The sequence below is a fragment of the Fusarium vanettenii genome (assembly GCF_000151355.1).
Source record: "Fusarium vanettenii 77-13-4 chromosome 1 genomic scaffold NECHAsca_1_chr1_3_0, whole genome shotgun sequence".
NCBI classification, from domain to species: Eukaryota; Fungi; Ascomycota; class Sordariomycetes; order Hypocreales; family Nectriaceae; genus Fusarium; species Fusarium vanettenii.
This window is the reverse complement of record NW_003315881.1, coordinates 4,501,222-4,519,766: the sequence shown is the minus strand read 5'-3', so window position 1 is coordinate 4,519,766 and position 18,545 is coordinate 4,501,222. Positions and strand designations below refer to the sequence as shown.

At 51.8% G+C, this 18,545-nt stretch overlaps 7 protein-coding genes across 7 annotated transcripts; 2 read left to right on the top strand and 5 right to left on the bottom strand.

Annotated features, from left to right (window-relative positions):
- Positions 1-255: 255 nt before the first annotated feature.
- NECHADRAFT_75674 (uncharacterized protein) lies at positions 256-752 on the top strand (the record flags this gene model as incomplete). The annotated part of the gene is made up of 2 exons (XM_003054637.1): positions 256-516; positions 573-752. 2 exons carry the CDS (start codon positions 256-258, stop codon positions 750-752), a joined length of 441 nt encoding a protein of 146 aa, XP_003054683.1.
- A 640-nt stretch (positions 753-1,392) lies between these two features.
- On the bottom strand, positions 1,393-2,818 carry NECHADRAFT_75673 (uncharacterized protein; the record flags this gene model as incomplete). Its single annotated transcript, XM_003053943.1, has 4 exons — positions 1,393-2,351; positions 2,397-2,560; positions 2,612-2,708; positions 2,764-2,818. The coding sequence occupies 4 exons, from the start codon at positions 2,816-2,818 to the stop codon at positions 1,393-1,395; spliced, it is 1,275 nt and encodes a 424-aa protein (XP_003053989.1).
- A 774-nt stretch (positions 2,819-3,592) lies between these two features.
- On the top strand, positions 3,593-6,922 carry NECHADRAFT_99034 (uncharacterized protein; the record flags this gene model as incomplete). The annotated part of the gene is made up of 3 exons (XM_003054636.1): positions 3,593-3,651; positions 3,692-4,818; positions 4,931-6,922. The coding sequence occupies 3 exons, from the start codon at positions 3,593-3,595 to the stop codon at positions 6,811-6,813; spliced, it is 3,069 nt and encodes a 1,022-aa protein (XP_003054682.1). The 3' UTR covers positions 6,814-6,922.
- A 39-nt stretch (positions 6,923-6,961) lies between these two features.
- NECHADRAFT_75671 (uncharacterized protein) lies at positions 6,962-10,368 on the bottom strand (the record flags this gene model as incomplete). Its single annotated transcript, XM_003053942.1, has 2 exons — positions 6,962-9,014; positions 9,071-10,368. The coding sequence occupies 2 exons, from the start codon at positions 10,366-10,368 to the stop codon at positions 6,962-6,964; spliced, it is 3,351 nt and encodes a 1,116-aa protein (XP_003053988.1).
- Positions 10,369-10,827: 459 nt separating this feature from the next.
- Positions 10,828-11,830, bottom strand: NECHADRAFT_75670 (uncharacterized protein; the record flags this gene model as incomplete). The annotated part of the gene is made up of 4 exons (XM_003053941.1): positions 10,828-11,068; positions 11,119-11,216; positions 11,256-11,373; positions 11,787-11,830. The coding sequence occupies 4 exons, from the start codon at positions 11,828-11,830 to the stop codon at positions 10,828-10,830; spliced, it is 501 nt and encodes a 166-aa protein (XP_003053987.1).
- A 1,859-nt stretch (positions 11,831-13,689) lies between these two features.
- On the bottom strand, positions 13,690-15,472 carry NECHADRAFT_90530 (uncharacterized protein; the record flags this gene model as incomplete). The annotated part of the gene is made up of 3 exons (XM_003053940.1): positions 13,690-14,917; positions 14,967-15,140; positions 15,195-15,472. The coding sequence occupies 3 exons, from the start codon at positions 15,470-15,472 to the stop codon at positions 13,690-13,692; spliced, it is 1,680 nt and encodes a 559-aa protein (XP_003053986.1).
- Positions 15,473-16,821: 1,349 nt separating this feature from the next.
- Positions 16,822-18,334, bottom strand: NECHADRAFT_90529 (uncharacterized protein; the record flags this gene model as incomplete). The annotated part of the gene is made up of 3 exons (XM_003053939.1): positions 16,822-17,132; positions 17,214-18,179; positions 18,241-18,334. 3 exons carry the CDS (start codon positions 18,332-18,334, stop codon positions 16,822-16,824), a joined length of 1,371 nt encoding a protein of 456 aa, XP_003053985.1.
- Between the last annotated feature and the right edge of the window lie 211 nt (positions 18,335-18,545).

Below are 18,545 nucleotides of genomic sequence, written 5' to 3'. Positions count from 1 at the left end.
ATCCTTCAATTGTTTCCTGAGGGAGGTACCTGTTGAGCGATCGGGAAGCATGAGCCAGAGATCTTCAAACACTGACGAATTGTAAACGTTCGCTGAGAACAATGCTCATTCTGTTCGTTTGTTGTTGACTGTGACTCCCCTCCTCATAACTATATTATGAGCTCTGATCTCGCCTTTCCACCCTCTTCTCTCCTTCTTCTCCATTCTCCGCAAACCCTCCCACTTTGATCATCACCAAACCTTACCATCTCCACCATGCCTTCCGACTGGGACCGAGTCCCCTCTGACGCCGGCTTCGATAGCTGGAACGACCTGAAACTTGCCGCCGACGATCGCGCCGAAGAGATCACCGCCGAGCTGGAGGCCAAGAGAGCGCAAAGAGATGCCATATTTGCGGCCAAGATGGAGAAAAACGAGTTGGAATGGGCCCAGACGCTTAGAAGGAGACTGGCCATAAAACCTACTGAACCGGAAAAGAGCCAGACGATGGGGGGGATGCTGGTTATGAAGCAGTTGGTCAGTATTGTGTCTAATCATCTGTTGGAGGAGGATGAAGCTGACGATCGGACAAGCCGCAGATGAGGCCTCACGACGAACGAGCACCTCAAATTTTCGGAGCAGGAGGGCAAAGTGAAAGCCCGGCACGAAACGGACAAGAAGCTCAACAGGAGACGGTCAAGACACCCACGGATCAGGGCACGAAGCCAAACATGAAGCGCAAGCACGGTAAACAGCCCGTCAACGGACCCTAATGCGAATTCGTTTGACATGGAGCATTGCGGTTCTTGTAAGTATACACCACCGCACTGAGAAACTCGGCCAAGCAGTCACTAATCTGTGTATGAGCAAGGATCTTGAAGTTCACCTTACGCGACGCGGACGAACAACTGGTTCATCTTGACTAGCAGGCTGAACGGCTTCTGTTCTGGGTTGGATGAGAGGCCAAAGATTACTATGAGGTTCTAAGCAGGGATGATTAATGGGCATTTGGTAGCTAAATAGTTACTGAGCAAGTCTGATGCCATCAGCCTCGTGCTCGTTGTTGTTCCGTGGCCTGCGCCTTGTGTAACAGACGCAACACCGTTTTTTGTCTAACCGTGTGGATAAATGAGGGCAGTAGAAGCTCCGTTTGCAAAGCCTCGATGACTCAATGCAAGAACCCACAACATGTTCATTAACCACAGGATGTTGGCATAGCTTGGTCAGCTGCTAGTCACCATGTCACGTATCAAGAGCAATCAAGGGTTTTATGTGTCCTGGTGCATCTATTTTAACGAATAATATGGCAGCCTTCAATGTGTAACAGTCATTATCTTCGTAGTAGTCATCATCCAAAAGTCTTATTTTCGTCCATCCTCACTCAAAGTCTACGACATCCTCCAACACGCTCCTCTACACCATCTCTAAAGCATCGTCATCCTTGCCAGACTTCTCCAGGCGTTTCTTCAACTTTTTGAACTTGTTCGCCCGCCGCTCCTCTTCTCCGATCCGCAGTGGCGGAGCAATGATCCGTCGAGAATACCACCCTCCGGCCGTGAGTAAGGTCACGGGTATCGCAATGACCCAGTATATCCAGAATTTGTTTGAAACGCTCCATTCTCCTGTGTCATCGTCGATGTTGAAGAAGGACATGCTAAAGACAGCAGAGATGAACGTCGCGGGGAGGAAAGTCAGGGTTGCGAATGCGATTGTCTTCATGGCTGCGCTATCGGACTGAGTGGCCTGGCCGATCTGTACGGAAATGGCGGAGTCGTACTGCGCGACTAGGTTGAAGGAGAGTTGAATCTCGTTGATCAGCCTTTCTTTGTTGGAGAGGGCTCGAGATTTGAGACTTTCGAGGGTATGCTCGTACCAGAACAGGCGCTCGCGGACTTGTCGAAAGCTCCCATTCTTTGGCTTCCCGCCACGCCAAGTTTCCTCTTCGAGAGTCTTGTGCTGCTCGACTATGGACTTGACCGTCTTCAAAGATACGTCGAGTGTCTCGGAGACGTGGATGGCGTGTCTCGCGAGGTCGTGTAAGCTCCGGTAGTTGGGGTCCGGCTTGCTGCGCTGCTCCTTCTTTTCGACCTTGCGGATCTCGGTCCTCACTGTCCAGACGGCGTTGTTCTGTAGATCTGAGAGCTCTTCAAGAAGTCGGACGTGGACCCAGAAGGGGTCGTGGTGAGGTTCGGTGTGTGACCCGTCGAGCAGCCCTTTGGGGATGAGCTCGCTGAGCTTGGACTGCTTTTCGGATTCAAAAACCAGCAGAATGGTCTGGTAAGACGAAGCGATCCATCTGGTAAGTGTGTTAAACTTGTACCAGTAATGCCCGTCTTCATGTAACTGCTTGACGAGGTACCGTGACCATGCATCTGCTGGTGTCAGTGTGGATCATACAGAATGACTGGGTTGCTCACTGAGTGATGTAACAGTGCCTTCAGCGTCTCTAAATGTCTCGCAGCCAAAGTGACCGTTGGACTTTTTGGCGTAGTTTGACCACCATAGCTGTGGCATCTGGAATTGGGTGGTGAAACATCGGCGACATGAGGGGCACTCGCGGACCTTGTCTGCGTCGGCGAAGCTGGGAAGATGTCAGCTATTGTCGTGTGAGGCTTGAAATGGAATGACTGACATTACGACAACGTGTGAGTCAGATTGGAGGACAGGAAGAATGTTTGAGCCATGAAGTTGGGTTGGCGTGATTGTTTCATCCCGCCAGTCATTTTTGCCTGAGGCAAGATTAGCATCTTCTCAATCAACCAGCGACATCCATCATCAACTTACTCTTATCCCAAACCCGAGCCTTCAATGGCACACAATCGGGCGAATTATCAGTCATTTTTGGGTATCATGAAGAAAATGAATATTTAGAGGTTCAAGTTGCGAAAAAGGAGGAGAAAATGTTTCAATAGGCGCCCAGCCTGATCTGTCGGACCAGGGTGGTGCGCGGTCTGAGGCGAAGCACATCAGGCAGGCTCTGAGAAATCAGACATGATACGCGTGATAAAACGAGGCTGTAATTAATTGGACAATTGTTTATGCGGATTTGTACAACAAGAACGGGATTGCGGTGTGATTCTCATGCAGGCTGGAGGAAGATAGTGAAGAGAGGTGATACAATAGATGCCAAGCGGCCAGGTTAAGCATGGGTGCCATAGTATTCCGCACTTTGCTAGACTAGCCAATAGAGATCTCACCATAATTCTGACACTTTAACTATCTCCTAGCTCATGTACACTCTCAAACTGCTATCCATCTTTGCTCCAACAAAACAACCGTCCATCCATACTTCAAGCACAGATCACACAACAAGCCTCCGGCCCCAACGGAAGCTAGCATCGAAATCTGCCTCGGCTTCCTAAAAGAGGATCCCAGCATCGATAGCGCGCGCCACGAAACGGCCATGCTGCGCCCTCGTTGGTCGCGACCGGTCTGCGGCTGAGGGACCCCTGTTCCTATCTAAACTGAGGGGTTGAAGACGAGCTGTCTCGCTCTCGACCCCGTGGGCATTCTTTACCCCCTCCCTTTTAGTGCCGGAGCAGGGTCCTTGCTGGCAGGCAAGGTGGACGTTGGGCTGGGCTGGGTAATAAATAGCTAGGAATGGGATGCCAAGATGTCCGGGTTCTTGGATTTGCGACCCTTTTCGCTCGTCTTTGCTCTCATCCCGCGCGTGTAAGTAAATGGCTTCTCCACAGCCTACCCGTGCACTCAGCACGGCGCCGTCTCAGCGAGTTACTCGAAAGGCAGTTGGAGCATCTTCAATTCATTCTGCTTCTCCGCGTCCTGTTTCTTTGGCTTTGAGGCCTGCTTCTACGTGGAGTGCCCCGCCGATTCATCCCCAGCCAGGCCAACAACATCAATATCCTCATCAGCAGCCGAATCAATATCCTCAAGCTCAGCCAGGTCAATATGCGCATCCGCAGCAGTATCCTCAGCAGGGTCAGCCCGTAGCTCAGCCAAACTCGGCGGGTGGTGTTCATTATCCTCAGCAACAGCCGTCGCATCAGTACCAACAGCCTCAACAGCAGCATCAATCGCCAAGTCAGCAATACCAACAGCCAAGCCAGTATCAGCAGCCAAGCCAGCAGCATCACCAACCAAATCAACAACAGCCGTTGCCAAGCCAGCAACATCCACCACAGGCGCAGCAGCAACAGCCGCCTTATCAGCAGCCTCAACACCAGAGTCCGCATCAACAGCATACATACCCGAATCAGCAGCAATCGCAGCCTCAACAACAACCACAGCAGCAACAAGTATACCCGCAGCAACCCGAGCATCAGCAACAGCAACAGCCCCATCAACAAGTCCTGCCACATCAGCAAGCGCAGCAGCAGCCTCCGCAACCTCAACAGCCGAATTATCAACAGCAGCAGCAACCACATCAACAAGTCCCTCAGCCCCAGCAGCAACATGACTACCACCAACAGCTGTCGCAGCAGCAACATAAGCAACACCAACAGCAGCAGCAGCCGCAGCCGCAGCCTCATCAACCCTCAATCTCTAACCCCTCGGTGCTTCAGAACCCCCCGCCTCAACCAACACCCGAAAACCCACCACAACCACCACCAGCGAGCCCAGCTCTGCAGCGTCCCCAATCGATAAGCGATCATAATAGCATACACTCATTTACGGCCGAGCATGGAAGAGCCCAGAGTATCAGTAGCAGCAGCGCTGGTATTGCGACGCCTGCGACGACCATCACTACACCAAGTACATTGACGAGCCCGGTGTGGGAGCATGCCGCTGTTCCTCCCGTGACGCAGCCAGTGCCGAGTGCACAGGTATCAACTGGGCAGAATTCTTCGAATTCTTCGATATGCAACCATTGTCGCAAAGGTGAGTCAAGTTGAGCACAGCACAAGGAACAGGTGCTAACTACCGCAAGCTATCCCGCCAAACGTCTCCATCTACACCTGTCTCATCTGCAGCACCGCACACATCACTACAGTCTTTTGCGTCTGGTGCTTCACTGCAAATGCTGTTAATATGTCCCACGGCCACGACAAGACCTACTACGTAGCCGACTCTGATCCCCGCGTACAACTCTCCGTCCCAGACCCCACCTCCCACCTGTGGACGATTCGCAAGAATGTTTCAGGACGACTTTGGTATACGCATAAATCGACGGGCTTGAAGACGCATATCAAGCCTACGGCTGCTGCGCTATTGGGATATTCAGGTCTGCCGGTGGGCTGGGAGGAGAGAAGAACACCCGATGGGAGGACTTTCTACTTCAATCGCAAGATGGGTAGTAGCTCATGGACGAAGCCTGCTAATTCCTTGCCCGACGGATGGAAAGAGTTGAGGACTCCAGACCAGGTGCCGTTCTACATCAATGAGAACCTCGGACTCTCAACTTGGGATCGTCCAGGTCAACAACCAAGAAAACGACCAGGGCAGAGCAACAAAGTCATCACAAGATCAAGATCCGGACAACCCAACAACAACCAAAACGCCGGAGACGCCCTTCTCTCTGCTACCATCAACGCAGCTAGGCTCACAGGCCATGGTGTCGAAGTGGCAAGTCGACAGATGGGCAAACTCGGCAAGAAAAAGAACTGGAGGAAGATGGGCCGAATGATGACTCAAGCCAGCGGTTTATCCATGGACTCTGATGGCGAAGGTGGTGGTGGGAACAGCTCTGACGATGGAGGGTATGAGGATCAGGGACAGTATCAGGACAACTCTGGCTTTCAACAGGCTGCGTTTTCGGAGCAGCAGTCGTTTATGGATCCGAATCAAGCACAGGCTGGGTATCAGCAGCCTGTCTATGAGCAGCAGACGACGTACCAGTATTCTGCGCAACAGGAGCAGCCTGTGTTTGAGCAACCGGCGTACGACAACAGCGGGCAATTTGCATTTCCTGGCAATGAGCCTCAGCAAAGCTATGAGCAACAGCAGGAACCTCAGTACCAGTATGGCCAGAATGCGGCGTATGATCAAGAACAACAGCCAGTACCTCAGCAACCTATCGCCCCGCAGGAACAGCCACAGTACTACACACAAGAGGCCCAACAGCAGCTTGTTCAGCAGCCGGTTATGCCTCAAGAGCAGCCGCAGTACTACCCTCAAGAAGCTCAACCGCAGCCTGCACAACAACCAGTTCTTCCTCAGGAGCAGCCTCAATACTACACCCAGGAGGCTCAGCAGCAGCCTGTACAGCAACCTGTGCAACAGCAAGTGCCTCAGCAGCCAATTTATCAGCCAGCCCCTACCCAGCAACCTACTTCATTCGATCTCTTCACGCCCCCGGACCAGAACAGCGATCCTCCTCCACCCGTTCCCCAAGAGCCATGCATGCCTCCTCAACCTGTTGTCGCCAACCAGGTCCCAACGACTCAAGCACCAATGTATACCTTCCAGCAACCATTCTTCTACGACCCAGCCCCCACGACACAAGCCGAAGCTCCTGTGACATACCAGTCGCCCGTCTACTCACCGACGTACATACCTCCAGAGCAAAGCCAATTGCCGCACAACAACCAGCCCGAGATCATAACGAGCGACGATCCCCTGGTCGAGACCTACAACTCAGAGAGCACAACCATCTTTGTCGACAACACTTCATTCGTGACCGGACAGCAGAATGCTGTGAACGAACCCGTCGGCATTATACCTGATAGCCAGGGCGACATTGTAGTAGAGGTTACGATCCAGCAGCAGCCAGAGCCTCTAGGTGTTCCAAGTCAATCGAGTTTGGAGGTCATTTCAACTCCGGAGCCGTTGATTATACAGGAAAACAATCAAGCGCCGGACTCTGTTTCGGCAGCTCAGTCGACACAACTTCAAGGGGACATGGATGCATCTGCGGCATGCTTGGCCCTCATCTAGGGGATCAGGATCAGCCTTATACATGAGAGATTTGTATCTAGAGATATCACAAGTAGTAAATGATGAATGAAATCGAATTCGCTGTCTATACTCGGATGCCCATTATTCCCAGTCCCCAGTAAAAGCGCCTTCCCACATTGTACTCCTTTTACGAGTTTAGCCTTATATCTTCATGTTCCCATTCCTCAAGCATTTTATCAGTATCTTTCGTGTATCGATGGTCTGCTCCCAAAACTTTATGATGCAAGCGTGAACACTCTTGCATCAGTTCGACAGCCTCCTCTTTCTGCCCTTGACGTCTCTGTGAGTCGGCCAGGTTGAACATGATCGTTAGGGTATCTGGATGTTCGTTGCCAAGTGACTGGCGATACAGGACCAACAGGGCAGATTGCACTTTGACTGTTTCGTTATACTGCCCTTGGCCGTAATGTAGATTGCCGAGACGACTGAGGACTTTTAACGTGTCGGGGTGGCTCTGGCCGTATTTGTCCTGACGCAGCTTCAGTAGCCGAGGAAGGAGCTCACCAGCCTCATCATACTCCCGCAGGTCCAGGTAAGCGGCGGCCAATTCGTCCATACAGCTGAGGATGAAGTGATGATCCTCGTCTAAGAATTGTCGTGCGTCGTCCAATATTTCCGTGAGCAACTGCTTCGTCTGTTCGGCCCGGCCTTGTTTCGAGACAAGTTCCGCGACGAGACGTTTACATTCGAGCGTGAGTTTATCCTTGTCGCCCACTGTCTCTTGCGCCAGCGTCATTGCTTTGTTGGCGCAATCTTCAGCCCCTTGCAGTTGGTCCAGATAACTCAATTCCCACCCAAGGTCCAGCATGACACCAATCGACTTCCTATGCTTCTTCCCAAAGGCGGTTTGTGCTAGACGCAGCTCGGTTCCTCTTGCAAGCCGTAGCTCCTGAAATCGACCCCGCAAGTGGAGAAAGCTGCAAATCCGAACCTGAAGATAATACGCCTTCTTTTCCATTCCATGAATCTCAGCCCAGTCACATACTCGTAGTGCATGTGCCAGGTATCTCTCGCAATCGCCCTGCGTCTTATTATTGTGCCATGTGTATTGAGGATAGACACTATCCACAACGCGCAGCGCAACTTTGGCAAAGTATCTTTCATCTTGACCCGGGGATTGCTGCGTCTTGAGGCCGTATCGGGCAGCGTCCTGCACAAGCTTGTGCATCTCAAACGTCCGCCTGTTGCCTTCACCCCGGTGCTCTGTCATGAATGAGAAGTCTCTGAGTCGGCGCACAGCCCGTCCCAACTCATCAGGATCATCAGGATCCTCGCTCTTCACCTGTTCCCCCGGGCTAGGCGAACTGGATCTGAATGACAAGTCCTTGAGCCGGCGTACTACCCTCTTCAGCGTCCGCTCTCGTTGCCTCGGTTCTGCCGGTTGAGTTTCCTCCCTGTATTCGGCGGCTGCTGCCAGCAGTTCCACCGGAATGTTCTGGTTGTCGACAAACGCGAGGACGTGAAGAATCCTATACGCAGTCCGGCTGTCTTGTTTGAGGCGGCGAATGGATATGGCCCATGTCCTCAGCACGCTGTTCTGGGCATCGCCCCTTCTGTGTCTGTCAAATTCGTCCTCCCCAAGAACTCGCCATCGTCCAGTCTCTCGCTTCAACTGGAACAAGTACTCGGATATGGGTATACCTGTTCTGTACAGATACGCCCCCGCTTGTGAAATGGCCAACGGCAGCCATTGAAGCTCTTCAAGTAGGAGTTCTACTTCTCGAACCTCTTCGCTTGGTGTCACTTGACGTCTCCATTTCTCAAGTAACTTTCTTGACTCTTTAGCTGTCATCTTGGCGATTTGAAGACCTCGCTGCGGGCCTACAAGACTTCCATCAACTCTCTGGTCGCGACTTGTCCACAGTACCGTGCCGTTTGGCCCTTTCGGAATCGAGTCCAATAGACCCCCCTGTTGTTTGCCAGATGCCTGGCTTACACCAAAGAGGCCCAGATCATCGGCATTGTCCACGACAAGGACCCATCGTTTCTGTGATTCTATCCTACGTCGTACTGCCTCTAGGAGTTCGCTTCCCTCCAAGCGGCTCCCCAGTCCTAAAACACCGGCAATTGTTTTGTAGTCTTGCGTGAACGTCGCCTCGGTATCCGCGTGCACCCAAAAGACCGAGCAATCGGGGTCGCGACAGCGGTTATAGGCGTATTGCAGGGCGATCTGAGTTTTTCTATAAATAGCTTTAGTGATGCCTTCAGTAAAATACTTAGTGTCATCTCCCCTTACCCTGATCCGCCGAGACCCCAGAGTGCTGCACTGTGGAACTCGTCTGAGTTGATTGGCAATAGCCGGTCAAGTTTGGAGTTGATATCGGGACGGGGAATAAAGTTCTCGTTGCGATCGTAAGCGAGAATGCGACATGCATCCGAAGAGAGGGTCCTCAGGTTGGTACTTGAGACCGGTTTTGTGTTTCTAACTAAAGCGCGACTGTAGGACGCTGGCTCATTATTGTATAGATCATGATCTAGGCCATTGGGTTGCCTCGAATTGGAAGGCTTGTCGGTTCGCGGGTACCTCTCCACAAGCGCCTTTGCGACTGACGCGGCCGTGGCAGCTGCAAACTTCTGCCAGTTCTTGTTCTTGTGGCTGTCGGCGTAGTCACAGATACCTTTGACGATGATACAAGGGATCTCATCCCAGGCGCCTGCCCCCTCCATCTCGAAAGCAATCAGATCGTGCGCTTTCGCGATTCTATCGCGATCCGTTCCGGATTTTAGTACTGTGTCTCCTGATCCAAAGCGACCGATGAAGGCTCGAGGCACTCGAAGCCTCTCGCTGTCTTGGAGCCGTTGTCTGGGGACATGCTGTCGCACATCACATCCGAGCTCACTGCACGAGAGTTTGCGGCTAGCACTGCAAACAGCACGAGGGCTATCGTCGCACACCCTACAGCGCTCTGCGGAGCGATGTTTGTGGAGATAGGAGCTTGGATAGAGATGGTCATTTTCGGCTCCAGGATACCAGTAGTCTGCTGCTTCATCCCCGTTTCCTTGTTGGCTCCAGAGCTTCTCCAAGTGGGATCGTGCTTGTTGTTCGAGCCATCGAAGGCCTTGACTTGTCGCCAACCTTGCAACGAGGTTCTGGACATGTATCACCGGCCTTCCAAGGTTATCACTGAGAGTGTCTTTGGGTTCGAACTCGTTTGGGTATCGTCTCCCCAGGTCGTATTGGACGACAGTGTTGCTGACAACAACATCCCCAAGGACTAGTTCCTTACCCGATGCTGTCTTTGGGACGCCGCCGCAGATTCCCGTCACAAGGACGAGCTCCAGTTTCGGGTAGCTAGACCGAAGGCTGGCGGTTGCGCTCGCAGCCTTGGCTTTGCCCATGCCGGACAACAAGACAATAACAATATTGAATGGCCCTATCCGTCCGGTCGTGTACTCGTTGGGGTCGCCGGCTGCCCTCCCGTAGTTCCCGTCCCAGAACTCGTCGACAAGGTGGTAGACGGCATCGTACTCGAGCGCCAGAGCGCAGATGATGGCAATCTCAAAATCGTTTCGACTCGCTGGTGGGGCGGCCATGATCAACGCAGTGCGGATTGAGACACTTCAGCGATGGTAGACCTGTTCAAGTGAAGCATCAACGATGGATGACTGGGCGCCAATGCTGTTGTATTTGGGTTGCAAAAATGAGGCTGGCGGCAACCATCGAGCTGACCAAATCCCTCACGTGGACGGGTTCGCATCGCCTTCTTCCACAGCCTGATTTGTCTTGGCAGGCAGACAGAGTGTTCAGCTCTTTCCCCTGCCTGCATGTCGCGATACCAACCAACCATGGGTCTGTAAGCGAGCCTTACCAAAGAATATCCTAACAGATGAGGAACTGGATAAAGACGCACGCCTGGCCCCAATCACGGTGGAAAGAGTCAAAACATGGCAAATTAAAAGTAAAGAGCATATAGTTCAATTTAAGAACTTTTATGGCGACTGTAGTAAACGAGTATGCTTCCAACCCAACTAGGTCTTGTACTTTCTCTTCTCTTACTTCTCCTTACCATCTGTTGATCGAGTTGCTAATTGGCTCAGAGCCCCAAGGACCCTTGTGCTGCCGGTTGATGGGCGCTTGTAAGCTGTGGCTGAAATTGGTGAGCCATTGGCAATCAAGTGCGGGACTTTGTTCTTCATGCCGAGAGAGCCCTGAAACCGCCTCTTTGGGCCCTTACTGCTCCAGCAGACCTCGCTGTGGTTGCCCTTGGCGGACGTAGTAGACGCGGATGCACAACTTGTTAGCCAAGGTGTAATCTATAATTCATTACGGGATTTCAGGCCTACCTGGCTGACGCCGCCGGGTTCGTCCGTCTAATGGCAGCGATCTGCGTGGGCTTCTCATTGACCACGATATCGTCGCCATGCTCATCCTCAATTCTCCTCTAGATGTAGTCATCGTCTCCATCAGCGTTTGGAGAAACGAGATAGGTGAGCTCTCTCTCAGAGTTCAGGTAGAACAAGTAAGCCTTGTCTCCGCTATGAAGGGCAACGGCATCCTTGGGAAGCTGGGAAGTAGTGTCAGTCTTGAATTGAGTGAGTCTGGAGAGATAGTGTTCGTACTTTTTTTTTACTATGGTCTACAATGATGACAAGAAACCATCAGCCACAACAGTAAGTGCTTATACTTGAAGAACCGCTATTGTTGATGGGAAAAGATGTTGATCTGAAGGAAGATTGGCAGATGAAGTAGCGTGTTGAAAGAGCTGTGAACTTTTGATCTCAAATAGGAGAAAAGTGGCAGTGATGGTTGTTGAAGTCGTGAGAAATTCAGATTTAAAGACGAGGGAAACCTCCGGCTTTATACTTGCTCCGTCAGATAGAGTGGTTTTGAGGCTCATGTTAGCCTTCCTCATTATAACTAGATATCTCTAAGGCATCGGGAATCGCTCGCATATCTGGTTCGTACTGAGCAGATGCCCCTCTTAGCTCTTCGCCGCGGATATGCTGCTTACCGGAACATATCGCTATTCAAAAGAAGGTCATCGCCAATCAACATGTTGGCCAAAGACCCTTAGAATGGAAAGGAGACATAGCCTTGCCGCTGACGATCTGGACTTTGTAGAATGAAGGGTCGGCTGGTCGAAGCATGAGTGTGTCTCATTCACATAGCCAGGAGCGCATGCTCAGGCAGCCACAGATCAAGCCATTATAATATAGGTCCTCAAAAATTGTGGTGTTGGTTTACGTACCAGAGATGGTCTGTCACAGAAGCAAGTCTTGAGACACTATCATAACCCAAGCCGATCGCCCAAGTTTCCAACTCTGACTCACCCCTAGCACACTCGCTTGAGAATCATCCTCATCTCTGCCACTTAATCGCGTCTTTGTCTTGCACCTATGAGTAGTCACTGTTGTCTCGTTCCCCTAATGGTATTGTGTACGGCATATTCCAATCACCTTGAGTTAAGTCCAAATGTGCCTTGCTCGAATATTCTTCACCCGCGGTCAGATGAATAAGTCAACGCCTCTTTATCACCTTCTTTTCTCTTTCCCTCGGGAGGTTCCTCAGGTCCAGGACAGAAGCAACGCCGATTTTTCCTTATCTAAGTAAGTATTAAGAGATTTACCTAACTGTTTATAAATATATCTAATTATAATATAAAATATATTATATTATATTATAATGAGATTTTTTTTATATATTTTTATTAAAATTTATTAAATATATTTAGGGGAAAATTAATAATTGTCTTATTTTGTCCTTGACCTATGTGCTTACCTATAGGTAGTTCGATGATATTCCGACGCAAGATTTTGGTGGCTGGAGCATTGGAAGAACTTCAACGTGATGAATGTGCTTCTCAACCAGCCACATTCTTGCCACTACGCGCTTGCGTATTCACTTTATAAACATCACTGTTGGCATTTGACATTGCCAAGGAAATCTGCATATCTTGTCTTTACGCATCAATAGTTCTTCAATCCAGGCTTTGATAACGATGCAAGGATGCGCAATGGCGTTTGTGCTCAATGAGCCCAAGCATGAACTAGCATCGACGTGAAGTCTAAGATGGCGAGGCACACCCTTCTTAGACGGGGAATATGGAGTATATGCTTGAGACAACGCAGGGAGTCAATTAATAACACGCGATTATCGCCTACAGCCACAGATATATATCACAGACATCGAGCGGGTACAATTTCCGTTGGATGACAGCCCGGTGTTTGCGGCTGAAGTCACGTTTCTCATACAATTGAACTGCCGAGCCCATTACTTGCAGCTGAAAGACACTAAAAAACGAAATGCTGATCGTAATAGCGTAAGAAGAGGGAATCTAAGCCATAGGCATCCATCCCGGTCATTGCGGATCGTGTTTCGAAAAAGACATTGGTCAAGTCAGAGGTGATACGTGAGAACACGTCTCGAGGTGCCACGTGACCCTCGTAGGCGCGAAGGGCACTCACAAGCCCAGCCACAAGGAAACCACCAAATCTTCCCTCTCACGACTGATTTTGCATCTTCATTAGTCCCCGTACCAAGAGGTCTGTGCTAAGAGATCACATAATGTCGCAACACCAATTGCACCTTAAGCCCAAGTCGTATAATCATCTCAAAAATACTACGATATTTCTTCATCCACCGTTTAGGCTGAAGTGTATGCACATAGGTTCTCAAAAGGCATTGTTGCTGTACCGCACCAGACATGGCCTTTGCCGGTTTTGCCAACCAAGGGCGACCCAGGGCGCCACCGGATTAGAGTAACTATAGCACTGGGCACTATTTCGAAGACACATCCAATGGAGGGAGCAAAGATTACACAAAGACATTGTCTTTTATTCAACGTTTCATCATATTCATGATAGTAGACATAGATCCTATACGATTGGCCGAGTTCCCATTCCTTCAGAGACAGCTCAAACATTCTGTTTGCGTCTATCCTCAAGCTCAATACCAACAGCGTTGGTCTCCTCAGCAATGCGCTGCTTCTCATCCCGAGCGATATCCTTCTCATCGGCATCCCGGTTTCCGTACAGACCAATCTTGTACCAGGGAAGCTCGAACAGGTGATCCATGCTCTCGAGGCTGCGTCCGCTGGTCTCGGGGACGGAGAACCACACCCAGACACCACCGACAAAGGTGACGGCGGCGAAGCACCAGAAGGTTCCATTGGGGGAGATGCCGCCGTCAGACTTGGGGAGGAGCATGTTGGGCACGGCGCGGGAGTTGCCGTATTGGTTGGCAAAGTGTAGAGTCATGGCCCACGAGGTGGCGAGAGCTCGGATACGGAGAGGGAACAGCTCAGCAGTGAGGAGGTACTGCATGGAGTTCCAGCCGAGAGCCCAACCGAAGCCGGAGACGTAGATCATGGCGATGGCACCGCGGCTGGCACCCTTGTCGGCGTCGGGGAGGACAAAGCCCTCGACGACACCGAGCTGGGGGATGCGGGTGAGGAAGGCGGCGACGTAGATCATGGCGATGGTCTGGAGGGTGATACCAGTAAGGAGGGCGCGCTTTCTGCCGATGACATCGACGAGGAAGAGAGCGCAGATGATGGCGGCGGTGAGCTTAACGATACCAAAGACGGCAGTGACGAGGAGAGACTCTTCGCTGCCAGTGATGCCGAGAATCTTGAACAGATCAGGAGCGTAGAGAGTGATGGAGCCGGCACCGGACCACTGAGACAGGAACTGAACCATGGTGGTGAGGTAGAGACGGTAGAGGTTGCTAGGAACAAGGAACATCTCCTTGATCTTTCCAAGCCAGCCAACACCCTGGCTAGCCTCAAGCTCATGGTCAAGAGCAGCCTGGATCGTGCTGATCTGAGAAACGACATACTCGCCATCAGGAGGCTGTCGGCGAAGACGACCCAAGACGTGAGCAGCCTCATCAGGCTTACCCTGCTTTACCAGGAAACGAGGCGACTCGTACTGGAAGAAGCTGAGGATGAAGATGATGCCGGACATCATGATGTGCAGGGAGGTGGGAACCAGCCAGCGGTTGTGGGTATGCTCGTCGAGGTTGATGGCGCAGCCATAGTTGGTGAAGTAGGCGAGCACGATACCGATGTAGACAGCGCCGGTGAACATGCAACTGCAAAGACCACGGACGGCGGCAGGGGCGATTTCGGCGATGTAGACGGGTCTATAGCAAGTTAGTTGATGAAGTGGCAGTGAAGTGTTGTGCTACTTACCCAACGACAGGTGTTTGACCAACACCGAGACCACAGATGAAGCGACCAGCATAGATGGCTCCAAGGTTACCGTTGACACCGCCGACCATGAAGATGACAATACCGAGAGCCCAGATGGTGCAGAGGAATCGAGTAGCCCAGATACGTCCAATACGATCACAAATAACGAAAGCGCTAGAACCTTGTAAGCAAAAACATACCACTTGAGTGAACATTCATGATCCTTACATGAGAGCACCACCAACAGAACCAATCTGAACCATGGCAGAAACATTAGCCTTGATGTTGGCCTGCTCAACAGTCGAGTACGACTCATAGTTGATCGTCTCCTTAAAGTCGGCAGAGTTGAAGGCTCCAGAGATGAGACCCTCATCGATACCTCGGGCGGCGCCGAGGAGCGCAAAGGAAATGACCGAGAACCATAGTCGCCAGTTAAAGACGCCCTCTGGCTCGCCCAGGTCCTTGAGCTTGAAGATGTTGACGGGCTTCTTTACGCCTCCTGCCATTGTGAATGATGTAGGTAGGATGAGACGAGGGAGAAGAAGGGGAGGAAGAGGTGGTATCTCGAATGGATCAGAGTAAAAAGAAGATGGAACTGATCTGGTCATTTATACATTCTTCACCCTTGCTCGGACGTTTCTTTCTCCACGGTCTTCTCCACGCGACTTCTCCAGGTTCGGGATTCTACGTCCGCCTAGTGTCTCTCCGGTTTTTCTCTTTACTTACACCGACGGGGAGCGGAAAATGAGCTATATCCGCTGATCTCTAGGAAACAAAGTTCACCACCCCACGAGACCTTCAGCCGAGCCATCCAATAGCGGAGACTCCATTGCCCATCTCGCTCGCCTCCGTACTAAACGCAACTAGGACGTTGCGCCCGTCGTGGGGAAGAAAACGGAAGGGTTGGGGGAACTTCTCCACGGGGGACACTACGCTATGACAGCGCTTCCCCTTCTTCTTCTGGGTCCGAGGTTGGTCGTACATGAGTCGTGTCTACCCTCCTCCATTGTCGTATCCATGTTCGTGGTCGGGATATCATCGTCCGACCCCGCTTCTTTGATTATGTGACTGTAGGGCGGTGCCCAGCCGCCGGCGGCCGCGGTACCACGTTGTTGCCAAGGAGGCCAAGAGACCAAAGGTGAGCCGCATGTCTCGGCGGTGTATCCAATTGGAGGCGGGAATAGCCAGCCGTGATTAATCCCAACGTCAAAAGAAGAAATCGAAGACGCCACAGAAAGGGACGAGCCGAAGACAATTGCCGTCGGGTGGCCAAAGAATCATCAAATCTATTGTGCTACCGACCCTGGCTAATGGCCAGATCCAGATCCCTCTCCGAAACCTTTATTGGAAGGGTTCCCCTGGTGTTCTGGCACGAGTCCCTCCGCATTCCCCGCAGCGACCATCTCCGTCATCTGTGAATTAAGGTGTGGTAAGCCTAGCTTAACGCAAATAGACTCGTGTCTGGCCCCGGCCATCTCTTCAAGCAAGGAATCGGTCCGGCTGTTGTTCTGCCCACCGAGGAATCCCCACATCCCGGAGACGCTTTCTGTATTCAGGCCTGGCTAGGAATAGTGTGGATAGGCGCGAGTAAGGATGACAATCCAGAGGTATCTGGCTCGTCAGCAGGCCGCCTAAAGTGCGGCCGGTTTACCAAAGTGAATCCACTCAGACGAAAAACCCCAGCAAGATCCGTTGTTTGAGTTGACCAAGATTCCCTGCAGTCGCTTCCCCCTGCCCAATTTGTTCTGCGGAGAGGTCACAAGCGGCACGGTATTGGAGACTTGTGATTGAGAGAACTTTTCAAGGTGCGGGGTGGCACGATTATGAGGCCATAGAGTTGGAGATGCATGTCCCCTCAAGTCCAGTATCGACCCCATATGCGATACTCCTCTTCTGTGCCACGGAACCTGAAGCTGACTTCTGTGATATCCTGGAATCCTTCCTTCTTCTGTGGAGGCTTGTGTCGAGCAGAGAAGCCAGAAAATGCCAGCTTGGGCAGAACCTGTCGTGACTCTGGGTTGAGCGACTTGTTCATGGCGCGCACAGCATCATTGTGCTCGCACAACGCGATGGGAGTCTTGAACCACACACAACGGATAGAGATGCCGAATTTCTTGGCAAGCTCTACCCAAATGGTCCTGGTGTCGGGATCGGCGTTGGTATTGTCTAGGCAATCCCTGTTAGTGTCATGAGGGGTGGCATGGGGCATGGGGTAACGGCAGTCGAGAAATTTGGGGAAATGCGCACCTATCGCGACAGACCGTCCCTCTTGGAGATGTTCCCTCGCCGCCTGCACACACTTGTCGCGACTCTTGAGGAGGTCTTGGTTTACCCTCTCGTACCCCAGAGGTTTGAGGTATTTCCAGTAGAAGCTACTCTTCCCCGCGCCGGGAGGTCCACAGAATAAGACCATGTCCCTGTCGTTAGTCTTGTCAAAGACGACGTCGTCGGGATTCCCCGGTTCGGATATCTCGAAAGGATGGTCGGACAAGTCGAAATCTCGAGCGAATGTCCGAGGCTTTTCTCCGAGGAAGAACTCCTCCGGCGTCTGGTATTTGATTCCCACGTTGTGCGCAAAGTTCCTGTCCGAGCAGCTGAAATCCTTGGCCGTCGCTGCGCCGTTTTGTCCCTTGCCCAGGGAGGCTGTGCGCCCTCCTGCATCGCCGACAAAGATGCTGTTCTCAATGTCTACCTCTTCTTCCGGGATGTCAAAGTCGTCGCACAGTTCCGTCCACATCCCTGTTCTCGGTTTTCGGTATATGTCGTGCGCGGTTGCGGCGTAGACCGATGTGGGAAGGTTCAGGTTGCTGAGGACGGCGCTGCACTTCTGCTTGAACTCTGAGACACGCTTTTGGGCAGAGGCTTTTGGTCCCTTGAACTTGGGATCAAAGTGCAGTGTCAGACCAGCTTGGTTTGACAGGATGACCACTCGGTAACCATCCTGGTACAGCTCTCGAAGTCGACTAGGCACACTAGCATCCCACCACTTCCAGTCTGTGCCGTTGCTAGCATGCTTCTTGCCTGAAGCAGTGGCTATCAGGGTAGAATCCAAATCGAACGCAGCAACCTTCCTCCTCTTGATGTTTCTGTCTTCTGGCGTCTCCGGCTCGTACCGACCGACGAGGAGTGTGGCAGGGGTATCATCATTCGGGCTCCGTTCGGACCAAATCGTCGGGTCTTTGGGCTTCTTTGACGTCGGTGTGAAGAAATTAGCTACAGCAGTCTCTAACTCGAGGTCAGTCTCCCGTTGCATAATTCCGCTGGGACGTCTCACTGGTTGTTCCACTCTGGATCTTTCGCTTGACCATCGGCGGGGAAACTGGAGCGTCGGAGGCTTTGCGCTTCTGAGAGGGGTTTCCTGAAGCCATCGTGGTCGCAGGAATATGGTTATCGACCGCATGTAATTTGTTTGTGATATCAACGAGGCTGTTCCGTAGATGATGGGTCCGTAGGTGAGGCAGAATTCTTTGTGGTTAAAGGAGGATGCTTAGATCCATCGCCAAGCCTTGAGGCTCGGGTTCACGCGCAACACCTCCTTGACGCGAAGTCACGTGCTGCAAAGGCCAGCTCTTTCGGAGC